Below are 20,491 nucleotides of genomic sequence, written 5' to 3'. Positions count from 1 at the left end.
GTTTACTGCCACAATATAAAAGCGTAACAGCATTCTCTTATTCCACATTTTCAATTCATTCCTTATCTGTGTGTATTTGGAATAGTGGGTTTATAAAAAGTTAGCTGTTAATCATTTAATTTGCTCATTCAATTTTCTCGCCAAACAGTATTTGTAAACAGTCCAGACAATAACACATTCAAAACTTGCACCAAGCAATATTTCTAATACTAAAAATGAATCAAATGCCACAGAGGAATGAGAAATAAGATTGAGACTTATATGATTATAAGTGCAGCATTACAATCAAGTGTCATGTTTTTTTTTTTACAGTGGTTTCATCCAACATCATGAAACAACAGAACGGTGTGATTGAAATGTTACTGTAGGGCCGAGCGTGCTCACCTCTCGTCATGTCTTCTGCCAGGATGTTTGACCTCAGCGAGCTTCATGCGTTCCTGCATTGCTAATTGACTCATGTTGAACATACAGTAGCTGAAAGGAATCGATTGGTTACACCAGCAATGATATTTAAATATTTATTACAGCTTATGAAATCACTGCTTCTATTGTAAAGCAGACCAGAGCATACAGAGCACACCCACTGTTGCTGGGCCAAATTTATTCGGCACTGACATGGACAGAGGGCTAATGAGGGATATTAACTGATAATCTTTACAAATTAAATAAACTGATTGTTCCATCGTTTGTAGGTCCTTAACTGTTATCCGTAAAAAAAAAGAGTGTTCCAAGACCCAGACAAAACACCAGAACTTTTTCCCTTAGCTAAGTGATGAATCTTAAATCTGTAATTTATTTGTTGGTAAACAAGTTTCACTGTTACAACAAATATTAGTTATGAGGTCATCCAACTTGGAAACCAATACAAAATGGAATAAATAAGAAACCATTATCATAGCCGATAATAAAAACGTGTGTGCGCCGCTAGAGTTACCTCCATCCTCCATTTATTACTTTTCATTTGAACAAATAAATAAATATACTTTCCCCGCGAGGAAGAAAAAGAAAAACACTCCCAGTTTTTCTCACTCCAAAACCTCTTTCTTTAATAAGTAAAACAGCCATCTTTCTTTTTTGTACAAGTGCCTAGTGCTCATCAATGTTAAATTTGTTCTCTTTCTGAGAAGCACAAGCGTTTTCTGAATGCCAATAGAGATGCAGAATGCACAATGAACCGCTCTGAGGGATACCTTTTTGTGTTATTCTGTTTTCTATTTAGATGATTATTTCTGGAAAGTGATAAGAGGAAAATAAACCAGACTGTTCAGACTGTTACCAGAAACCCAGAAAGGCCAGTACAACAGAACAAAATTGCTCCTAACCACTACATTTACAGAGACAAAGGGTTTGCTCGGAACAAAAAAAGCATACTATTATGTGCAATGCTAGTTATCTGTACAATTACATAGAAATATCTCATAATTCTTGTATTAGTTTTTTTCTCCCTCTTTTTACAACTGTTATTACAGTAAAATGAAAGAAAGAAAAAAATAACAGCTATGCCTGAAAGCATACGATCAACAATTCCTTCATGGTAATTGTTCAAAATGTTTTTTTTTTCTTTTTTCTTTTTTCATTGAAGGGACACTTCAGCAAACAAAATGTGCTGCAACTCACCAAAGAGGAAGAAAATCTTTCAAAAAGTCAATATAGTTACAGAAGTATAATAAAATAGTCCTTTTTTAAATGTCCCATTTATTAGGGTGAAGTATATAGTTCATACTTGTATAGTTTGGGGCTGTGCAGTTCCTTCTTACAGTCATACTATATCTCTGAGACCTAAAAATCCAGTCTGAGCAATTGTCTCTTTTCACACAGACAAAACACGCCAAACCACATGGGGTTTGAGGAGGGAAACACAACATCAATAGATTCCCGCATTTTCTGACTCAAACAAAGTCAGATATCCGCCCCCAATATGCAGCAATTACAATCCTTGTTGTGGTCAGTAACAGCGGGGGCATTTCACAAAAGCGTTTGATTTTGCTCCGCTTCATTCTTCGGAACACTCAATAAAAAGAAAGGCTACCACTGCCAACGACTGATGGAACAAGAGGACGTGGGGGAGAGGAGGACTACGGTAATAGGAGGGACATTATTAGGAGGGTGTTGGGGCCTATAGGCTGGTGACCAGGTGCGAGGGCTCCAGGTGGGCCTCTTCTGGAGATAGATCCTCTTTGTTTGGGGGCACAATGAAGCCATCACTGCTGCCCCGCCCTAGCTGGTAGTAGGAGTGCAGCTGATGCAGGTGGTTACGTGAGCCCAAGTTGGGCATGCTCTTGTAGTAAACGTCGTCCGAGCTAGCCTCGGGGCTCTTGGCATCCCCGGGGTCTTTGGAGCCGTCAGCAGACTGCGCAGACACATCAGGTAGGCCGGGCAGCATGGGCATGCTGGTGTAGAGGGAGTCTCTCTGGTGATGGCGGGTGGGCGACGAGCCCTCATCCTCGGTGTGCTCGTTAGTCAGCAAGGGGAAGAAACTATCGCTGTTCTCCTGGGGGATCCTCCTTCGAGACGACGAGGAAGCGGTGGCGGACGAGAGGGGGTGGTGGGCCAGCGGCAGGGTTGGCGGCGCTGATGGGTGGAGGTGACTATGAAGATTGTCCACTGCCTGCAGGGAGGGGGGCGGTCTTTGAGGCAACAGTGGGGCGTTGGACTCCTCGCGGATTAACTCCAGGCCCAGGCCTTCGTCATTGTGCGGACCGAAGGTTGAGTGGTCGTCCAGGCTCAGCGCCACATTCAAGCCCATCCCCATTCCCATCCCGTAGCCGCTGTCCTTGCCACCATTGCTAACATTATTGACCAGCTTATTCATGAGGTTCCGGTTCTGCTCCGCTGAGCGTTCGTGGGAATTGTTGAGGTAGGAGGGGATGTAATTGGAGGTGAGCTCTTTTAGGATCTTCTTTTCCAGGGTGGTCTCCTTGTGGTTATAGCCCCGGTCAATGATCTGGACGCAGTCACTCATGTACTCGGCACTGGCGATGCTGTAGCTGTTGCCATGGTTACCATTCAGTGGTAGAGTATCCATGACACTTGTATCCCGGGCATTGTTCAGGATTCCCTCTGGAATGAAAAACATGGGTTGGGTTGGGGGATAGAGTGGGCGAATGAGAAGGGTGAAATCTGATGGGATGTAATTGCCAGAGCTAAATGTCAGCCATTTTTTTTACAAACACAAATTGCAACCATCAAATACTGAAACACTTTCATTCTAAAATAAGTCCTGAAACCCCCCCCACCCCCCAGCACTCTCGGCACTTTGTGTCATTCACTATTCTTTAAAGTGCACTCTGTGGAAATAAAGACCCTATGCTGTTTGAATTAGACAAGGCATAAAGCACTGCATTTCCATTAAAAGTCTATATACTGTAAACAAGCACCATATACACTTACCTTATTACAATAAAAACATTTCCAACGATCCAATTTCACTTTTCATTAAACTTAACTGATTATTCTATGACGTGATGAAAACACTGATAAATGTGCGACACAAACACACAAACAACACAAGCCCAGGCACAGAACAAAAACACAAAGCGTATGCACGAAGCAAGCAGAGACAAAAGTAGGCCATGCATTTCACACGTCACAAAGTAAACACAAACCAGCGCACCAGCTAAAAAATTTGGACCCCAGCCATATTGTCCCATATGAGCATTGCAATGTAACAATGTAACACTGGAAAAAAAATGATTTATTCATATGCTTTATGGCTTTATCTATGTAAACATCACTAACCATCATTCTAGAAATGAATTACTATTTCCAAATCCAACCACACTGGAGGGAAGGAGACTTCCTGTTCTCCCCTTTCGCATGAACATGTACTGCAGATTTAATACTTTATCGATTTCAGTCCATGCCATCAACATCAAAGCAATTTTACGATAATTCAAACCACCTCAGACAAGGACGTCCAGCTTGTTAAAATTGTCAGCCCTGCAGTCTGGACTCTTTTTTGAGACCTTCAAGAAGTTCATTGGCTCGAACAAAGTGCATAAAAAATTACAAAATATTAATAATAAGTGCAGGAACAACGGAACGGCTGTTCAGTATTCACTGAAGAAAATACAGATCAATTTCTATTGGCGTGCCTTCTGAAATGCTGAGGTGAGTCTGAATGTTGACTGTAATTGGATTATCTTATTCAGAGTGTGATATGAAATAATCACATCAAAGGATTTTGCCTGTACGAGGTAGCATATGCCTGCAATCTAAAATCTAGTAGAGCAAACTACACTAATCAGTAGAATTCACAATGTGATTTACGCTGATTTTTATTGGTCTACTTGAAAAGGTGAGGGCCTTGTCGTAAAAGAGTGCTATTACTCAGGAATTACAATGTCCCCCTTTTTTTTCATCACCCCTTTGTCATCGTTGAGTGAAAAGAAAGTAAAGCCAAAGTCAATTACATTTGATAAGCAATGTTTAGTTTGACTCCCATACTTGTCTCTCTGTAGGGCTCTTTAAGGGACAGCATGAGGGAAAGGAAAGAAGAAAAACAACAGACAATAAGCATAACAGTGACAGTTCGAAATGTGCACATACAGTATGCTGATGATGCATCAAGAAAATGTTCTGAGAATGCAATTGTTTTAAGTCATCATGCAAAGTTATATGCACCCACAGAAAGAACCGCAACACGATGCATTAGCATTTCCCTCCTTCCAGATATTCATATTGCATCTATGGCAGCGTTAGTGAATTATAGCCCTGTGTCAAGAGCTACCATTGCAGCACTTGTACAGTATTCATAAATTATCCACTGATCAAAGCTCTCTGGATTTTGATCTCAGTTTTACACAAGTTTCTCAGTTTTACTGACTCTTTGAATTACAGTTAGTCTCATACCAATTATTAGAATAAAAGAACAAAGCAGCATTTCAACAGTCACACCAATCCCAGATTGCTAATAAACTGATCAGAGATTTCTTCCTACTGTAATAGTCACATCTGATATTTGTTGTCTTTCTGAGAAAGATTTCTGAGATATTTGACATTAAATGAAAAACCAACCCCCTAAAAAAAATGTGTAGAACAAATATATGAATTTGGAATTAGTATGATTTAAAGCTTTAAGGAGGCTTTAGTTTTTTCCTTTAAAAGAAGAAAGCATATTTGCAAAAAACATTTCAACAGGGGGGTTGGACAGAATCAAACTAATGGAAATCGTCCTGTTTTCTCTTGAGATCATTATTTTTTATTCAGTATAATTTACTTTCTTCTATCATTTTTTACTTATATCATCATTTATATTCCTATATAAGTTCAGTGATATTCATCACAGAGCAACACTGTCTGACAATCCAACAGCACATTTAAGAGAAAGAAATGCTGAGACTAAAAACAAAGAGAGACGCGACACGACACACAAGCTTCACTAACAATATTAGAGCACATTTAAAATAAATGCATGGGGCTGTGTCCTGCTTCTTATGGGCACTCATTCTTGGTTTTCTCTTTTTTTCATGGTTTCGTTCTTGTTTTTTTGGTTGTTGTTTTTTTTTTTAAATCTCTGTCGGCCAAACAGCCATGACTGATCGAATAGAGGAATCTACAATCGAATTGCACGCCCTGACCAGAAGCCAGGACACACCTCCAAATCAAAAACCCTCAGCAAACCTGTAGGATTTTCTGGTGAAAAAGCTGCAGTTTGTTCAGTGTTAACACACAACATCTAGAGCAGTGTTTCTTTTTAATTAACCTCCTCAAAAAACCTTAGAGGGAGAACATTGGAATTTCAGTGTAAGTCCATTATCTTTAACTCTCCAATCATTGAGTTATTTTCTTCATCAAGGGCCAGGACAAAGACGTGCTCCCTCGCAGTTTCTCCAGGACATGAGGGGGGGAAAAAATTAAAAAGATACACTGCCCCAGCCCCAATGTTAAAGAATGAAAAGAAGCTGGCACACCTTGTGTGTTGTACATGCCCAGAGGGTTGTTATAGACTGCCGATTCCCCAAGCAATGTATTATAGGGATTGTTAGTGCCATGAGGACGTAGGAGTGCGTTTGGTATAAGATGGTTAGCCATAGCCCCTGGAGCAGCCAGAAGGAGACAGGGAGAGACGGAGAGCAGGAGAACAGGAGCGTAGAGACAGAACAAGGTAGGTGGGGAAATGAATTGAGATACAGACAGACAGAGAGAGAGGGAGAGCGAGAGAGAACATTCACATCAGTTGGGCAGATGCAGCTGAGCAATGACAGCCATTAACACCCAAATGATCACATGATCATTAATGCGGGGGCTTTTTGCTACATGAGAGTGGCAGAGCTGAACTGACATGGCTAATGGGACCAATGGAAAGTGTATTAATTGTATTGCTAATTCCGGCCATTAGTATTGAGCCCGTTTTTTGAGCTCCACATTCAAGGCAGCATGCCACTGTTAATGGACATAAACTACGAGAGAAAGCAAAGACTCAAACAGGACAGAATACAACAACTTCTCAGGACACAGTTTTGTTCCTTGAGGCTAAACTGTTGAAAAACAATAGTAACAATTGTAATCGGCCTTTCCACAAATCCAACAAGTCAGACCCATGCATTCGCCCCAACCTCTTCCTGAAGTGGATTTATCGTTCTATGTAATTACTAACTCACCTAACACCTTCCTTTGCTCCTGTTATGAATACCATAGCCAATGGACGTCACCAAACATTAAAACATCGCACTTTTTTTTTGCAGGACAGCCTCGACTCATGATACTAATTTTAGCTTAATTAGCTGGCAAAATGGTCACTGACTAGAAATGAGTCACCTGTCATAGCTTCAAAATTAATTGAGAATTTCAAGTGTTGAGTCTTCAAAACTGTCATTCTTAACTGCGTATGTGCCATGTGTGAATGAAAAGCTTTGAGAGGCATAGCGACAAAATGAAAGGGGCAACAAGGCCGAGCCAACCCTTCCGTGCTTCACTATTATTATTGTTTGAGGCACTGCCAATCTTATGAGTTGAAGTGGTATATTATCTCCACCTCTCCAAAGAGCAAAGTTCATATTTGATCTTATTCTCGTTGTGCCATTGCTGAAATAACCTCTAAATGAAGTGGTGCGTCCTCTATTTAGTCTAGATGGCTGTTACAGCCCCGCCACCTTTGCACAAACGGCAGATAAGCTCATCTACTCTTCATCCCATGCTTGTCCTCACATGGTGTACTTGTTGCCAGGATTTTGCCTGAATGACTCATCAGTTTCCCCAAATGCATACGAACACACCAAAACAACCTTCACAGTCTGAGCCCCGTGAATAGCAGCAGATTTGAAGGCTGCAATCTTCAACATGAATGGTAAAGATTCCCTAATGTTTGTTTTTCTTTTCACTGGCGAGAAAAAAATATTCATTTTCAAGAGCTTGAATGCATTATGTAGAATATCAAGTACGCTGAAAATGTTTGTGACTGGCATTCATTTCCTGTTAACAAGATTATATTTTAAAGGACACCAATACAGTTCTATATGATCTAATAATGATTATAATATTGCTGATTTAGTCTCATCTTTGAGTTTTATTCTATTTATAGTTCAGTATTAATTAGGCCTAATATGATTTTGCTAGGAAATCAGTGTTTGACTGGAAAAAAAAATGTTGCTGTTACAGTACTGCATGCCCTCATTACAGTGTACACCACAAACATCGCCCCCTTTTGAATTCTCCCACTGACAGATCCCCCACTCATTGTTTTTATGTTTGATAAATTGGGCCATTTCCAAAAACACACTGATTGTGTGGCAATATTCCTGAATGTCAGGATAAATTGAACATGCAACGCTATCAAGATGATTGCATGACGCTCTCGAGTCGAGGCGCAGCAAGAGTGTCAGCTGCAAGCTCGCTCCCTCGTGTGTGAAGGGGGGGGGGGAGTCCGAGTGCGGAGAATGAAAAGGACAAATCAGTAAGAAATATGTGCAATTATATTTTCATCTGTTCCTTATGATGCTAGTGATGACGGATTACATTTCCTAGCTCACTCTTGACGTCCTTGTGAGTGTTGTTTCTATCATAGCCAGCTTGCAGACAAGTCAGGGGTATTACATTTTTGTTCATAATTTCTAGCTCCGCCTTTGTGCTTTTGGAACTTCCATGTATTTTTTTCTTCTTCTACCGACCGACCACCCCACCTCCCATTTTGATTCAGCTTCTCCACAATGGATAAAAGCTGCATTTGTTGATGGTGCTAAGTTGAGCGCCTAATTACTGAGATTTTCGACACTTCCTCTCTGCGCGTTGAACATTATTCCATCACTTTAACTATGTATTAGGGTCGACGCATGCAGGCACCCGGAGTGAATTTAGACCATGAGCTGTGTGGAGCTCAAGCTCTCCATCAAGGGATACGAGTGAGGACTGTGATGCAGTTTGGTATCTATTTTCTCTTCACTATGTGAACGCTTACCACTGTGACGCCGTCAAATGTATCACGCTAAAATACGTTTCGTTGACATGTATCTGAGAAAAAAATTCCACTGAATAGTATTTTATAGTTTGTGGTTCAGAAATATTCCATGACACGAGGACCATTTATTTCTGTTTCAGGGCTTTGGCAGTCAGATGGCATGATGTTGCATCACTTTACAGGTGAAAAAAAGAGGTACAGTAGTTTATCACTTATCACAGGTAACCACGCGGGAATGTTCAGCAACGGTTTGATTGAACGCATCATGTGAATTTTCAAGATTCAAGGAACACTTTTTCATTGCACACTCCTTCATAAAAACTTGATGGTAGATATAATTCCAAAAAGCCAACGTGATAAACTATTTTTCTGAACCAGTGCGACACCAAAGGATTGTATCCTCTTGATCTCTGCCCTGTATTCACGATCAAGTTCTCTTTCATCTAGGCAGAAAATGTTGATAAACACCCTCAGCCACTATATATGAGCATTGCATGTTTACTGTTAGAAGTTTTGAGGCTTTTCTCACGTTTAAGACGATTCTTCCATATTTAGTGACAGTTTACAGGGAGAAAATGTCCTTTACTTGGAATTTTTACTATTTTGAGTATCTGAGGCGAAGCTCTTGTGAAACAACTCTTTCACCTTGACTTGGGAGATTGTGTTGAACGTTTATGGTTGAAAGTTTTAGTTGTTAAAAAATACTTTTTGATCCTCTAAAGCGTCTACAGTTTGTCATTTAAATGAATGAAACAGATAAGCTGCAGTGGGAATAAGAAAAACTCTCTTGCATCAGTCACATAATTTGGTGAAGGCTGGTGCATTGCAGTCATTGGAGAAAAATGTTTGGTGCGGGGCCAAGTACCTCTGTTAAGTGATGCAGAGCTGTTGATGTCGCCGGTCATGAAAGAGGACTCGGACTGTTTTCTGACGGTGTCATTCCACATCCGACGGATGCGACTCTGTTGAGACAAACAAGACGTCAGAATGCATTTGTATTTCCCTCCGAACCCTGCCACTCCACATGTGGAGGAGCGTGGGGGAGATGATTAATTAATGTGATCCCGATATAAACAACATTATCAGTTTGTTACAAGCTTAGCTATGAGGCAGAAAAACTAAACGTCAACTCCTGATTCTGGCAGTTAAACCATGAAACATGTGAGCTGTGGGGAGACGCAACCTCCAATTAAAGATTAACATTAGTGCTGGGATAGGTGGAGTCAATAATAAAGTCATCAGTCAAGCTCTCTGAATCAGTGTGTCGGGTTGCAAAGGCTCAATCCAAGAGGGTTCATTCTGGTTAATTGTGATGGAGTCCCACGGGCTGGTGCTCAGGCTAAGGGCCTGGGTATCCAACCTTACAGCTGAACACTTTCCATCCTGTGCTGGAGTTACAGCAACAGTCATAGCGCCTCACCTCATGTCTTCATGTCTAAAATTCTCAATTGCAGACAGATGTATTCATAAAAGCTTTAACCATCACATCATTCAGTAAATGAGGTGTAAAAAAATGATTCTGATGAGTGCGCTCTCTCGTTGCGATATGCTATTTTTAAGCACTTACGTGTCAACCCCGGATGACACACAGCTCATGACATCGACATATACTGTCACAACATATCTCATTAGCATACCATACGTCACGTTGTCCCCGGCCCTGGAGATGCAGATAGGTTGAAAATGACACTGCTATTTATGCGTGTTTTGTTTTTTTTGGACAGATAAAGCCATGAATCATTCATAGCCAGTGGGTTAGCGTGTACTTGGCTGATTACACATTCATTCAGATGCCCCAGAGTTAGCAATAAACAACCACAGATTTGTGAGAGTTTCCATTCCCGTCTCAGTTGTATAAAGCGACTGAGCATGAGGTTAGAGCCATCTTGTCAAAGCACTGTGTATAATTAAACGCTTTGATCTGTATGCAGAATCCAGTTTGTATCGTGGGTTGACTCTAAGGACTATTCATAATTGAACACTGGAAGGAAATCAAACTCTTTAGAATATGGATATGATGTTCAATTACACAATATAGCAGCGGTTCATCCTATACTTCTTGTTAATGTGGGAGGAATCAATTAACAATTTGCTTTACAACTTGCTCCCGCACAGAATCCACATATCTTGGCAGAGGCGTTCGTATCTGCATTCGTGACCGTGAGCACATTCCTCGCAAAGCCCGAGCCAATACTTCAGCCGGTGAGTCAGTGCTGCTGTGCCAGTTTGCAGCCTAGACCTGCTGCAGTAAAATGAACTGCACACTGACTTTATGTACTTAGAAAATGCTAAACTCAAGAAGCGCCACCTTCTCCTGTTATCGTTCCCGAGCAAGGACATTTGTTACACTTCCTTGAAATCTATCACGCGCACACACACATTCACCTTTGAGATCTTTTCTCCCCCATTCTGTGTAGAGGTGCACATCTGTGTATTATTTACGATCATGCTCCCTCTTGCCTCGAGCTGTATGCAGACTGACTTGCTGTGCATAATGTATTTTAAGATGAGATTGACTGAATAAGCATAAATCTGTCCCGGCTTAATAAAAGAAAAAAAAATACTGCAGAATGAATTAAGGTAAAATAAAAAAGAATTTAGGGTGAAACATGAAAAGTGTCCTTCCACCTGTGACCCTGTAGAGTATCGTCCTGGAGCACGAGAAGCTGTGCCTTTTCCAGAGCCAATGGAACTGTCCACACTTTTGGCACTGCAGCAGTGAGTACGCAGGCATTTTCCATACTCCTTACGCACCTGTGAGAAAACACGACAAAGATGAGGCACTTAGTACAGTAACTAACATTTAGACCAATCTCAGGGCATCTCCATACTTTGGAGCAAATCCTGTCATCTTTTCCAGCATGTTTGCTGAAGCATGGAATTAGTAATAACACTGTACTGTCACAATATACAATTTCTGTCTTTAGAAGGAATCTGTACCTTTTTCTGCAGGACACAGTGGAAGATGAAGATGAACATCCCTTGCAGGGAGTTGAAGATGGTGAACAGGTAGGCCATGACCACCGTGCTCTCGTTCACATACATCAGGCCAAAGGCCCAGGTCAGGCCCAGCAGACAGAGCAAGGCAATGGCCCCAATCACCCACGATCTGGAAAATAAACATGAGTAACCATTCTCACTGAGTAATCATTCTCATTCTCAGTGATCAAAAACTCATTTCACAGGTAAAATCAACATCTTTGCTGAGAGGGAGAAAAGGCACAAAACAAATGAAGAGGGAAAATAAATGAAAGTGAGCTCATCCAATCTCTGTTTTCAGTTTCTGTCCTTGTCTTAGGAACATGTTCCTTTGCCTATCTGCACTCTTTCCCATGGCACTATTACCTATTTAAAACACCATAGATGGTCATTTAACTGCAGGGTTCATGTATGATAATAGAAGTCTATAAAAATGGAAGGATTACAAATGTGCTTATACATTACAGGACTAATATTTCTATAGAGTGCTCTGTTAAGATACAGGTGCCGTCTCAAACTAATCTTGCTTGTCACATCTGTAGGCCATGTATATATAAGACAGGAGTGCTGTGTGCACACTAATGTGGCCTTCAACATGACTGATCACTCCACAATAAATCATATTAATGATCCAAACGGGCAGCGAGATGGATTTGGGTCCTGATTTGCTCGTAAGGGGCAGTAGATGAAAGATGGCATTATGGGACAAGGGACCCTTCCAGTATTTTGTCTTACTTGATCTCAGGTTCATAGTCCTGATAGCTGAGCAACATGACAAGAACAAAATAACAATAAGCATGACAGACAGAAATAGATCAAAATCAGATGACAAAGAGATGGAAAGGTGTAATCCAAAATGTGTGGCCACAAATGTACAAATTTAGACATTAAGAGGGGAACAATACACCCAGAAAGACAATAGCTTATTTTTGCCAGCGGAGATTAAAGCTACATTCAAGGCCTCTGCATCCAAATATCAAGGCCAGAAACTGTATTCATACATTTTGGAAAGGGATTTGTTGGTGATTTACAGGTGCGGGACATAATTATCTCGGTACACAGAAATGTCTAGCGCCGCTCATAAATGCTGGCAGACCTTTGCATTTAAGCTATAATAAATGGGCCAGGTGTGCGGCAAAATAAATGATTTATGAATTCACCGGGGCGACCATTAAACATAACTTTCCCAGGGCTGTGTTAATGACCTGGCGGGAGAGGTACTTCATCAAGGCGACTGCCCCCGGACCGGACACCGAAACACAATCGGTGGGCAAGAGGAGAGCAGAATATTGTCCTCTAACTAGTGGCAGGTTTTGTGCGCAGGGACGGTGGAGGATAAAAGACACAAGAGGTCATAAGGAATGCATCTGCGAGGACAGGATATGAAGAGGCTTATCTTCTTCTAGAGATATCAGATAAAAATATGAGGATGTATTCAAGGGCTGCATGGTAGCAGCCTCGAGGCAAAACTTCTGAGACAGCAGAACAGTCACTGGAAAGCACAACAGCTCACTTCCACGCGAAGAGTGCTTGTCAGTCGAGTTTTACCCTGTCAGGACTGCTGCACTCCTCACAGCTAGTGATACAATATCACACACAGATCCTCTCATATTCTCTGCATCATTAGCTTCAAAATATTTTATGAATAATTCCAATTAAATATGTTTTTTCCAAACAGATTTTCAGAATGTCAAACTGATCCAAGCAATTTAAGCACTTAGGCGTTACTGCGCTTGTCACAAAACCATAGATCCGTCTGAAAGGTTGTAAAAAAAAGGATATGGATATACTTTCCCTCCCTGAGGGGCTGCGGCCCAGTGCTTCCAGGCATGCGAGGCACAAAAAATGTGAGAAAAGCTTTACTGTGCTAATCGTCGAGCAGAAACGGAGCAATTTTAATCAGAGAACTACTTCAAACTGTGGCGTCAAATTACCACCAATTTTCTTCCAAATTACTTAATTTTGCAGAGGTGCCATTCACTGTAAATGTCACACATCATTTATGTATGAGATTGCAATTGGTCAATTCAACCTGTTTAAAATCTGAATGCAGTCGTTTTACAGGCCGCTTCCGGGAGGAAAAGAGGAAGCGCCGTGATCAGCCCGACAGGGTGTTAATTATTAAACCAAAGGTATGCTTAAAATACTAATCACCTCCGAGTGTTTAAGACGTCAATAGTGCAAAGTTTCTCATGTTGGCAGAGATATATTTTTTTTAAATCTTTGACATCATCCTCATTAGCATATTTCATCTGAAGTCTCAGCTGCGATGGATGAATTCACACCTTTCTCATGGTCTGAATGTGCAGAATTCAGGAGCAAGTTAGGTATTTAAAGTCATATTGTTATCCATGAATTACATAGAGGCAGTGGCAGTCTCTATTATGAGTGGGGAGGGAAAAAACACATCAAACACAATATTTATACTCCTCTACATCCTCTACTGAGAAATATTGCATCTTACCAGTGCCACTCTACAATAACACATCCATCATAATAACGGTAGCTAAAATGAAGAGGAAGAAGAAAAAGAAAATGAAGATGAAAAACAGAAAGGTGTTAAAGATAAATACAGCATATGATAAAAAAGGGGAAGGATGCTAATCAAAAGAAGGAAAGCAGTAGGGAGAAAGAGAGACACAGTGAAAGAGAGATGACACATTCATATTTAAAACAAAGCAGTGTGATGAAATCTGAAGAAGAAACGTGACATCAAACCGTAAAGAGGAGCCAAAGAGCAGAGGGATGAGACAAAAGCAGATACATCTCATTAAACAAAGCTAAATGGACTAAATTAACCCGTGCTGTCATGATCATCAAACCGGTTCACCTCGATAGCTCATAAGAAAAATAATGATTATGAAAAGATCAGCTGTAATAGTTAGAGATCACAAGATTCTAATACATTTTTATACCTATGAAAGTTACAAATGGAGAGACACATTATTTCTGCCGCCTGTTGTGGTGATGTGGTGATATATATTCATCAAAGCAGAGTCGTCTCGCCGACAGCACTCTTGTTTTCGTGAGTGCGTCTGAGCAGTCGTGTGTTGAGTAATGGGTCTTGACTAAAAAACTGGATCAGATGAATGAGCGCTGCCAAGGAGCAGCGCGGCTTTACACCATTCTCCAATGGTAATCTGAGCCATTGCAGATTGTTTCGAAAGTCAGTGAGCCTGGGGGTCAAGAGGTCAGTTGTTTGGTACATTATGTGAGGCCAGTGTTATAAATCACATGACACAGAGAACTCTGGCAGTCGATATTTTTTCCGCGGGGTCAACTACACAAAGTGTCTTGCGGTGCCATAGATGGGTAACAAACGTAAGGGGACTTGGAAAAGTGTTTAACAAACATACAGCAGTCTACCAAAGGAAATGAGTCATTGTAAACATAAAGATAACTAAATGGCTATCAATAATGTGTGTTACTTCTAAGCCAGAAAAAAATTGACCATGATAATTTTGTTCAGTACATTCCCAACATATTTCCAGAACATGTAGTCGAGAGCTGCGTGAGCTGCCTATACTTCTACCAGTTTGAACCACGGCTCGAGTGTAATTCAGGGTGGTATAGATACCAGTAGAGATTGGGCCCGTGTGTTTACACTCTTCTTCACAGTATAAAAACATGTAAATGTTTGAGAGTATATTGCTTGTGTGTTATCTCTGAGCAGACCAGCTGGTCACCAGAGGCCAAACAGTGAGGACAGTCTGTGTTTAAATGTTCGATCCAGAGAATGTAAATAAGAGAAAAACCAAAAGCTAGATGCAGATCATTTACAAGTCAAAGCTCTGCGTCTGACCTTGATGGTTGTGTCAACACTTGCCTGCGGCTGCATCACAATTCCCCAGCCATAACCCAATTCCAGTCATTTCCTTTTTTGCAAAGTGCACACGATTGATTCTCATTTTCTTCGTTACACGGCAGAATCAAACAGGACCCAAAAAAACACGTAGCCTGTTATTTCACAGACTCTGATAATGGAAAATGAATGTAATTATTGCAGGCGTCAAGTTTGGATGATCATATTATTAATATTGCAGAAGGAGGATGTCATTATAGCTTCGACAAAGCACGACAAATGGAAAAGGATGGGCAAACAGTAAGGCTTCTATCTGGATTGACAATAACAAGATATACGAATATTTTAAAATCATAAAGACGCGAACATCTATTGCACCATCCAATGAATGGCAAGTGTAGCATCACAAGCTAGTTTCAAGAAAAGACAATTTTAATGTGGCAACGTGTTAAACTTAACCGCCAATCGTTGTAGGTAAATGTGGGTATTTGTGTTTTATTTACAAATGCATTCATGAATTAATTGTATTCATGGGATGTAGAATACGTTGGGAAACCCTCACCTACTCTATCATAATTTGTAATTTGGCTTTTTATCCACTTGTGACTGGAATAAGACTGTATCTCTATCGAAAAACCTTTTTTCACCCTCAAAGTTCAAGTCAGCTTCACAACAGTTAAACGCATCAGTGATAAACTATAAATATTTATTTAAAAACTCAACTTTATGGTAAATTGACTGTATATTCAAATGGCACTTTTCTAATCTTAACGGCCACTAAAAGGGCGTTACACTACACGTTAGGTTCATCCATTGACAAAGTGACTGACAGCACTTTTTTAAATTTAACTTTAGAGTTCAGTGTCTGGTTCATGGTGGACTGGAGGAGCCAAGGATCGAACCATGGTCCGTCCAGTTAGTGGACAACCTGCTCTACCTCCTTAGCCACAGCTGTGCGCCAAATAAGAACAAGCTTCTGTTGTGCATCCTCCACTTATTCAGCATTGACATTTGAAACTTGCGGATTCAACTGGAGGATAACAATAATTGATAACAACGTGCGTGTCACAGAAAGCCCCCTTCTCAAAGGCAGCAGTTAAAAAACAGGTTCAAATCCGCAGGTTGGCTCAGGACATCCTGCAGTGAAAGTGTGATGGAAAAACACGCTGGCACAGTGCGGTCTGACACGGTGCAGCTAAATCATGCTTCATCATGCTCGGAGAAGATTGTTTCTTTATGTGTATCACTGTGCTGAGAGGAGCAGGGCCGAAAGGGGCCACTGTGGTGAGCCACAACCAGTGATGTGATGCCACACAAAAAAAGCCATAAAGTAGACTAATGTGTCCAGAGTGTGTCAAAAAAAAGGAGAAAGTAGCAAGGCAGACAGCAGAGACCCTTATCCATCATAGGAAACAGGCAGCAAAACAACCTCACACCATCTGTGGAACGACTCTGCCATGACACCAGGTAGCTGGAGCTTACGTCAAACACAATTACAGAAAAAGCTGTCATTCCACAGAGGGATCATAAAAACAACTTTTAAACATTTATAAGTGAATCAGTCTGTCAAATAAAGTGTGTGAAATGAGTTCAGTGCACAGACGGATACCGCATATCACTGAATGCTTTTTTTTTCTTCTTGCTTTTCTCATCTCATTGTTTTGGTTTAACAGCCTGCAATTTCACTGTTTTTGATGAGCCACATTTTTTTTTCGCAGGGGAGACCAAAACAGAGCTATAATGAGAGTGGATATTAAGACTCTAAATTACTTCCAATGTCACTGTTGGATGTGCAAGTAGGAAACTGAACAAAACCGCTGCTGAATTTAAACAAAGATATTCCATAAGCAGGGACAAACTTGACATTTTACTAGATGAACTTGACTTTAGTTACCTTCGCAAAGTCTTGGCAGAATGATCTAATTCGTAGAACAAATGAGAAAGTTTGTATCTAAGTTTTATAACCATTATTGTCCCTCAAGCTTTCATATTATCTGAAAGCAGCCAGGCATATGCAGATAAACAGACTCAAAACACACACACACACACACACACACGCGCACACACACACACACACACGGGCAATATGAATATTCATCGGCAGCATGTTGACACCGAGATAACACCGGGTCAGGTCTGTCAGATTGTCTCCTGGCCTTTTCCCGGGCAGACAACGGGGTTCTTCAGATAATGATGGAGATGCCACAGAATACCTGTTTGATTTTAACCTTGCCTGACACGAACTTTCAGCATAATGGGAGGTGCTTACCCTGCTGGCTCAGACTCCTGGGTCATTGGGTTGGGAATTCACAACCTTAAGTGGTTTTAATGAGGTTTCAAAATATCAAAGGGGGAGAGGCAAGACAACATGAACAGCTCCGGAAAGCCAGAGAATATGGAGTAGCATCCAAAAGTTGCACAGTTCATTAAACTGAGTTGGACTGAGAACAATACCACTGTCAGTGGAAGCGAGCCAGTCACAATTATACTGAAACATGCTGTGTAACAATTTAAAAAAAAAAATAAGCTACTTCTGGACATTTTTAATGGATATCTGTGTGATCTGAGTGCTCTTACTTGATGTTGTCCAGGCAACCGGAGTCTGGTTTCAAGATGGCCGTATGATGGAACATCTTGTAGAGAGCGATGCCCAGGAAGATAACGTTCAGCTGAGAGAAAGAGAGAGAGACAGACAGAGAAAAGCGAGAGGGGGAGAGGGATGAAGCTCGTATGTTTCCTGTTTCAGTTCCATTCATTTTAAATCAAGGCACTATGTAGCACAAAGTTGGACTGCTGCAGCCAGACGTGGTTTCCCACTTTGCCAAACAGAGCGCAAAATCCCATGAAAAACGTTGAGGCGGTACACCGGACTAAACAGGGAACGGTAGGACAAGACAGCTGCATATTTGGATGAGGGAGCCTTTCCGTCTGAGTTATTCACACTCGTCTCATCATATTCACACTTAGAGGCAGCCACAGGGAATAACTGTGACACTGTTGCTTCCTTTTACAGTTATTTTGTACATCTGGGGAAAAAAAAACATCTGGTATTGGTCAATTTTTTTGTAAATAATTCAACATTTATAACAACTTGTTCTCTGCAACGTCTAAAAGTGACAGCCTTTAGTGAGTGAGGTATAATTTTCATTAACACCCTGATGTGCCATAAAATAAGACACTTCAATTTACGTCCATGCTACGTGCCTATATGCCTGACTTACAGTACTATGTTGTACCAATGTGCAATATTTTTCTTTTGAATAACAAGAAAAATTAGTTCAGGAAATAAAAGTTATAAACAATCACCGAAGTCAAATCAAGCCAATCTCAGTTTTGTTTGACTGCTGGATATCAGAAAGAAATAAAACGTACATTTAACAGACCCACTCTGGCGTATCTCATTATTTTCCCTTTCGCTTGAGAGTCACTAATCATAAAAGTGGAAAATGACTCAAATCTGGTTGCGGCATGGGGTTTTCAGAATGACTCCTCAAAAATGTCAGCAATTAGTGAGCTTCCACTTACTTTTCTTATACTTACTTGTGACATTCACCTTATATGAAGTGAAAAAATAAATAACCTCCTCATTCTTAACTTCTTCAAATTGCCAAACCCTCAACAAATGCCCAAGGGTAGAATTGAATCTGAGCTCTAACCTTCTTCCCGGCATAAATCCTCTTGTTTGTCTAAATCTAAAAGTGAAAATAGTCAGTCATGAGAACCACAGAAATGCTTTGTGGATGATTGCTTCAAACTGGAGCGTGAAAGTGCATTATTCATGTCTGGATTTAGCAACCAGATTGTAGCCGGGCAGTGAGAGATGTTTAAAAAGATGTTGGGAAGACATATTTTGGTGTATTTTTGCATTTGATAATCTTCTTGAAGGAGTATACTGTCTCTTTTTTCCATTTGTTAGAGATATTCATATGTTCATTTCCTGATTTCATACATATATATTATGTTTGCTGACCAGTATCCAATTAGGAGCAAGTCTCTGGTGGCACAGTGTTATTTAAAGCTCTGCAACATCTTGTCTTGTATGACATCAGATTTAAAGCGGTTGGATCGAGAAATGAGCTATTTTATTAGAAAATTTTGTGCTCTCCTAGTTGGGAACAGACACATAAAGTATGTGTAATGTTCACATATCTGCATTCAGGGCTGCGTGTGTGTCTGTGTGTGCGTGTTTGTTTGTGTGTGTGTGTGCGCATGCGAGGAGGAGATGGAAGAAGGTATAGAACAAGTTGGAACGGGAACAAAATCAATCATAATCGCAGTGCGGATTACTCCAACACTGCATACTGAGCAGAGTTCATTCTCTCTTTCTCTCGCTCACTCCATCCCACCCACCACCCCCCAGAATTGTCTCAGCCGGTGACTGCAGCAGGGTGACAAGCTGCAATACATTCTCTGCACCCCTCATTCATTTTTGTGGACGGCTCTGTGCCCGGCGGTGGCATATATGCTCAACAGGGCAGAGAGGGGAGGGAGGACAGGAGCTGGAAAAAGCGAACCTTGGTGGACCATTTAAAGCGACGACCCGCAGGCTAAGTAGGGTTAATGAGCAGACAGGGAGGGTTACGCTTACCATAATTATCAAGGTTGCTGGTCCTATGAAACTCCAAATGAAGTAGGTGTCCAGGCGAAGCCAGCAACTGCAATGAGAGAGATGGAGTGAGAAGAAAGGGGGGGCATGACAAAAGACAGAGGAATATGGTGAATATGAGGTGGAGAAAGTGAGGGAGGAGAAAAAAAAAGATGTGAGGTTAGATCTTCATACTTTGATTTAGATGATGGAAATCAAGAGGGAGGCTGGGGTGACACTTCAAAACATAGACTACAGTGAGAAAAAATGAGGACCATCAGTAAGAATTTGGGAAAAAAAGCATCAATAATAAAAAGTACCAAAAATATAAGACATAACAGGAGCGGGATGTAGCTAGAACTGTAAAAGATGGCCGACAGTGAATGGACTTTTTTTTCTTCTTCAATTTGTCAGGTTAAGGAAGCAAATCATGATCCCAAATGATAATTTATTGCTGATTCAATTAGTTCTCTATTGAATTCCAACTGTATGACTCCAAAGGAATTAGATTGACCTTGACCTTGACCCTGACAAACATGACCACAGTCCTCAGGCACTCAACAAAGTGTCTTACGTGCTCATGTTAACCGTGATGACTATGCAGGCCTGCTGTAATTATGTCAATAATGAAGTAATGCGCTCTTCCGACCTCATACGTCATAACAAAACATTACAGATAGTCACTTCTTCCTCCGCTGGGGAAAATTAAACACAGACCAAAAGCAACAGG

General features: G+C 40.9%; 1 protein-coding gene across 20 annotated transcripts in view; it reads right to left on the bottom strand.

Moving 5' to 3' along the window:
• Window positions 1–504: 504 nt before the first annotated feature.
• The window catches only part of LOC118288653 (adhesion G protein-coupled receptor L3-like), a 192,960-nt gene continuing 172,973 nt past the window's right edge, over window positions 505–20,491 (bottom strand). For 6 of the 20 annotated variants that reach the window (XM_035615077.2, XM_035615154.2, XM_035615159.2 and 3 more), the window contains 6 exons: window positions 19,765–19,831; window positions 17,754–17,845; window positions 11,336–11,504; window positions 11,024–11,149; window positions 9,261–9,357; window positions 505–3,060 (listed from right to left, as the gene is read on the bottom strand). In XM_035615077.2, the coding sequence (XP_035470970.1) occupies window positions 2,117–3,060; window positions 9,261–9,357; window positions 11,024–11,149; window positions 11,336–11,504; window positions 17,754–17,845; window positions 19,765–19,831 (1,495 nt within the window). In that variant the 3' untranslated portion in view covers window positions 505–2,116. Of the gene's footprint in view, window positions 3,061–4,412; window positions 4,465–5,912; window positions 6,039–9,260; window positions 9,358–11,023; window positions 11,150–11,335; window positions 11,505–17,753; window positions 17,846–19,764; window positions 19,832–20,491 lie in introns of all 20 variants that reach the window. The other 14 variants (XM_047335967.1, XM_035615024.2, XM_035615032.2 and 11 more) reach the window with 5 other exon arrangements.

Source organism: Scophthalmus maximus, chromosome 12 (genome assembly GCF_022379125.1).
Source record: "Scophthalmus maximus strain ysfricsl-2021 chromosome 12, ASM2237912v1, whole genome shotgun sequence".
Classification (NCBI taxonomy): domain Eukaryota; kingdom Metazoa; phylum Chordata; class Actinopteri; order Pleuronectiformes; family Scophthalmidae; genus Scophthalmus; species Scophthalmus maximus.
Note: the sequence above shows the minus strand (reverse complement) of the source record. Positions and strands in the feature narration are given on the sequence as shown.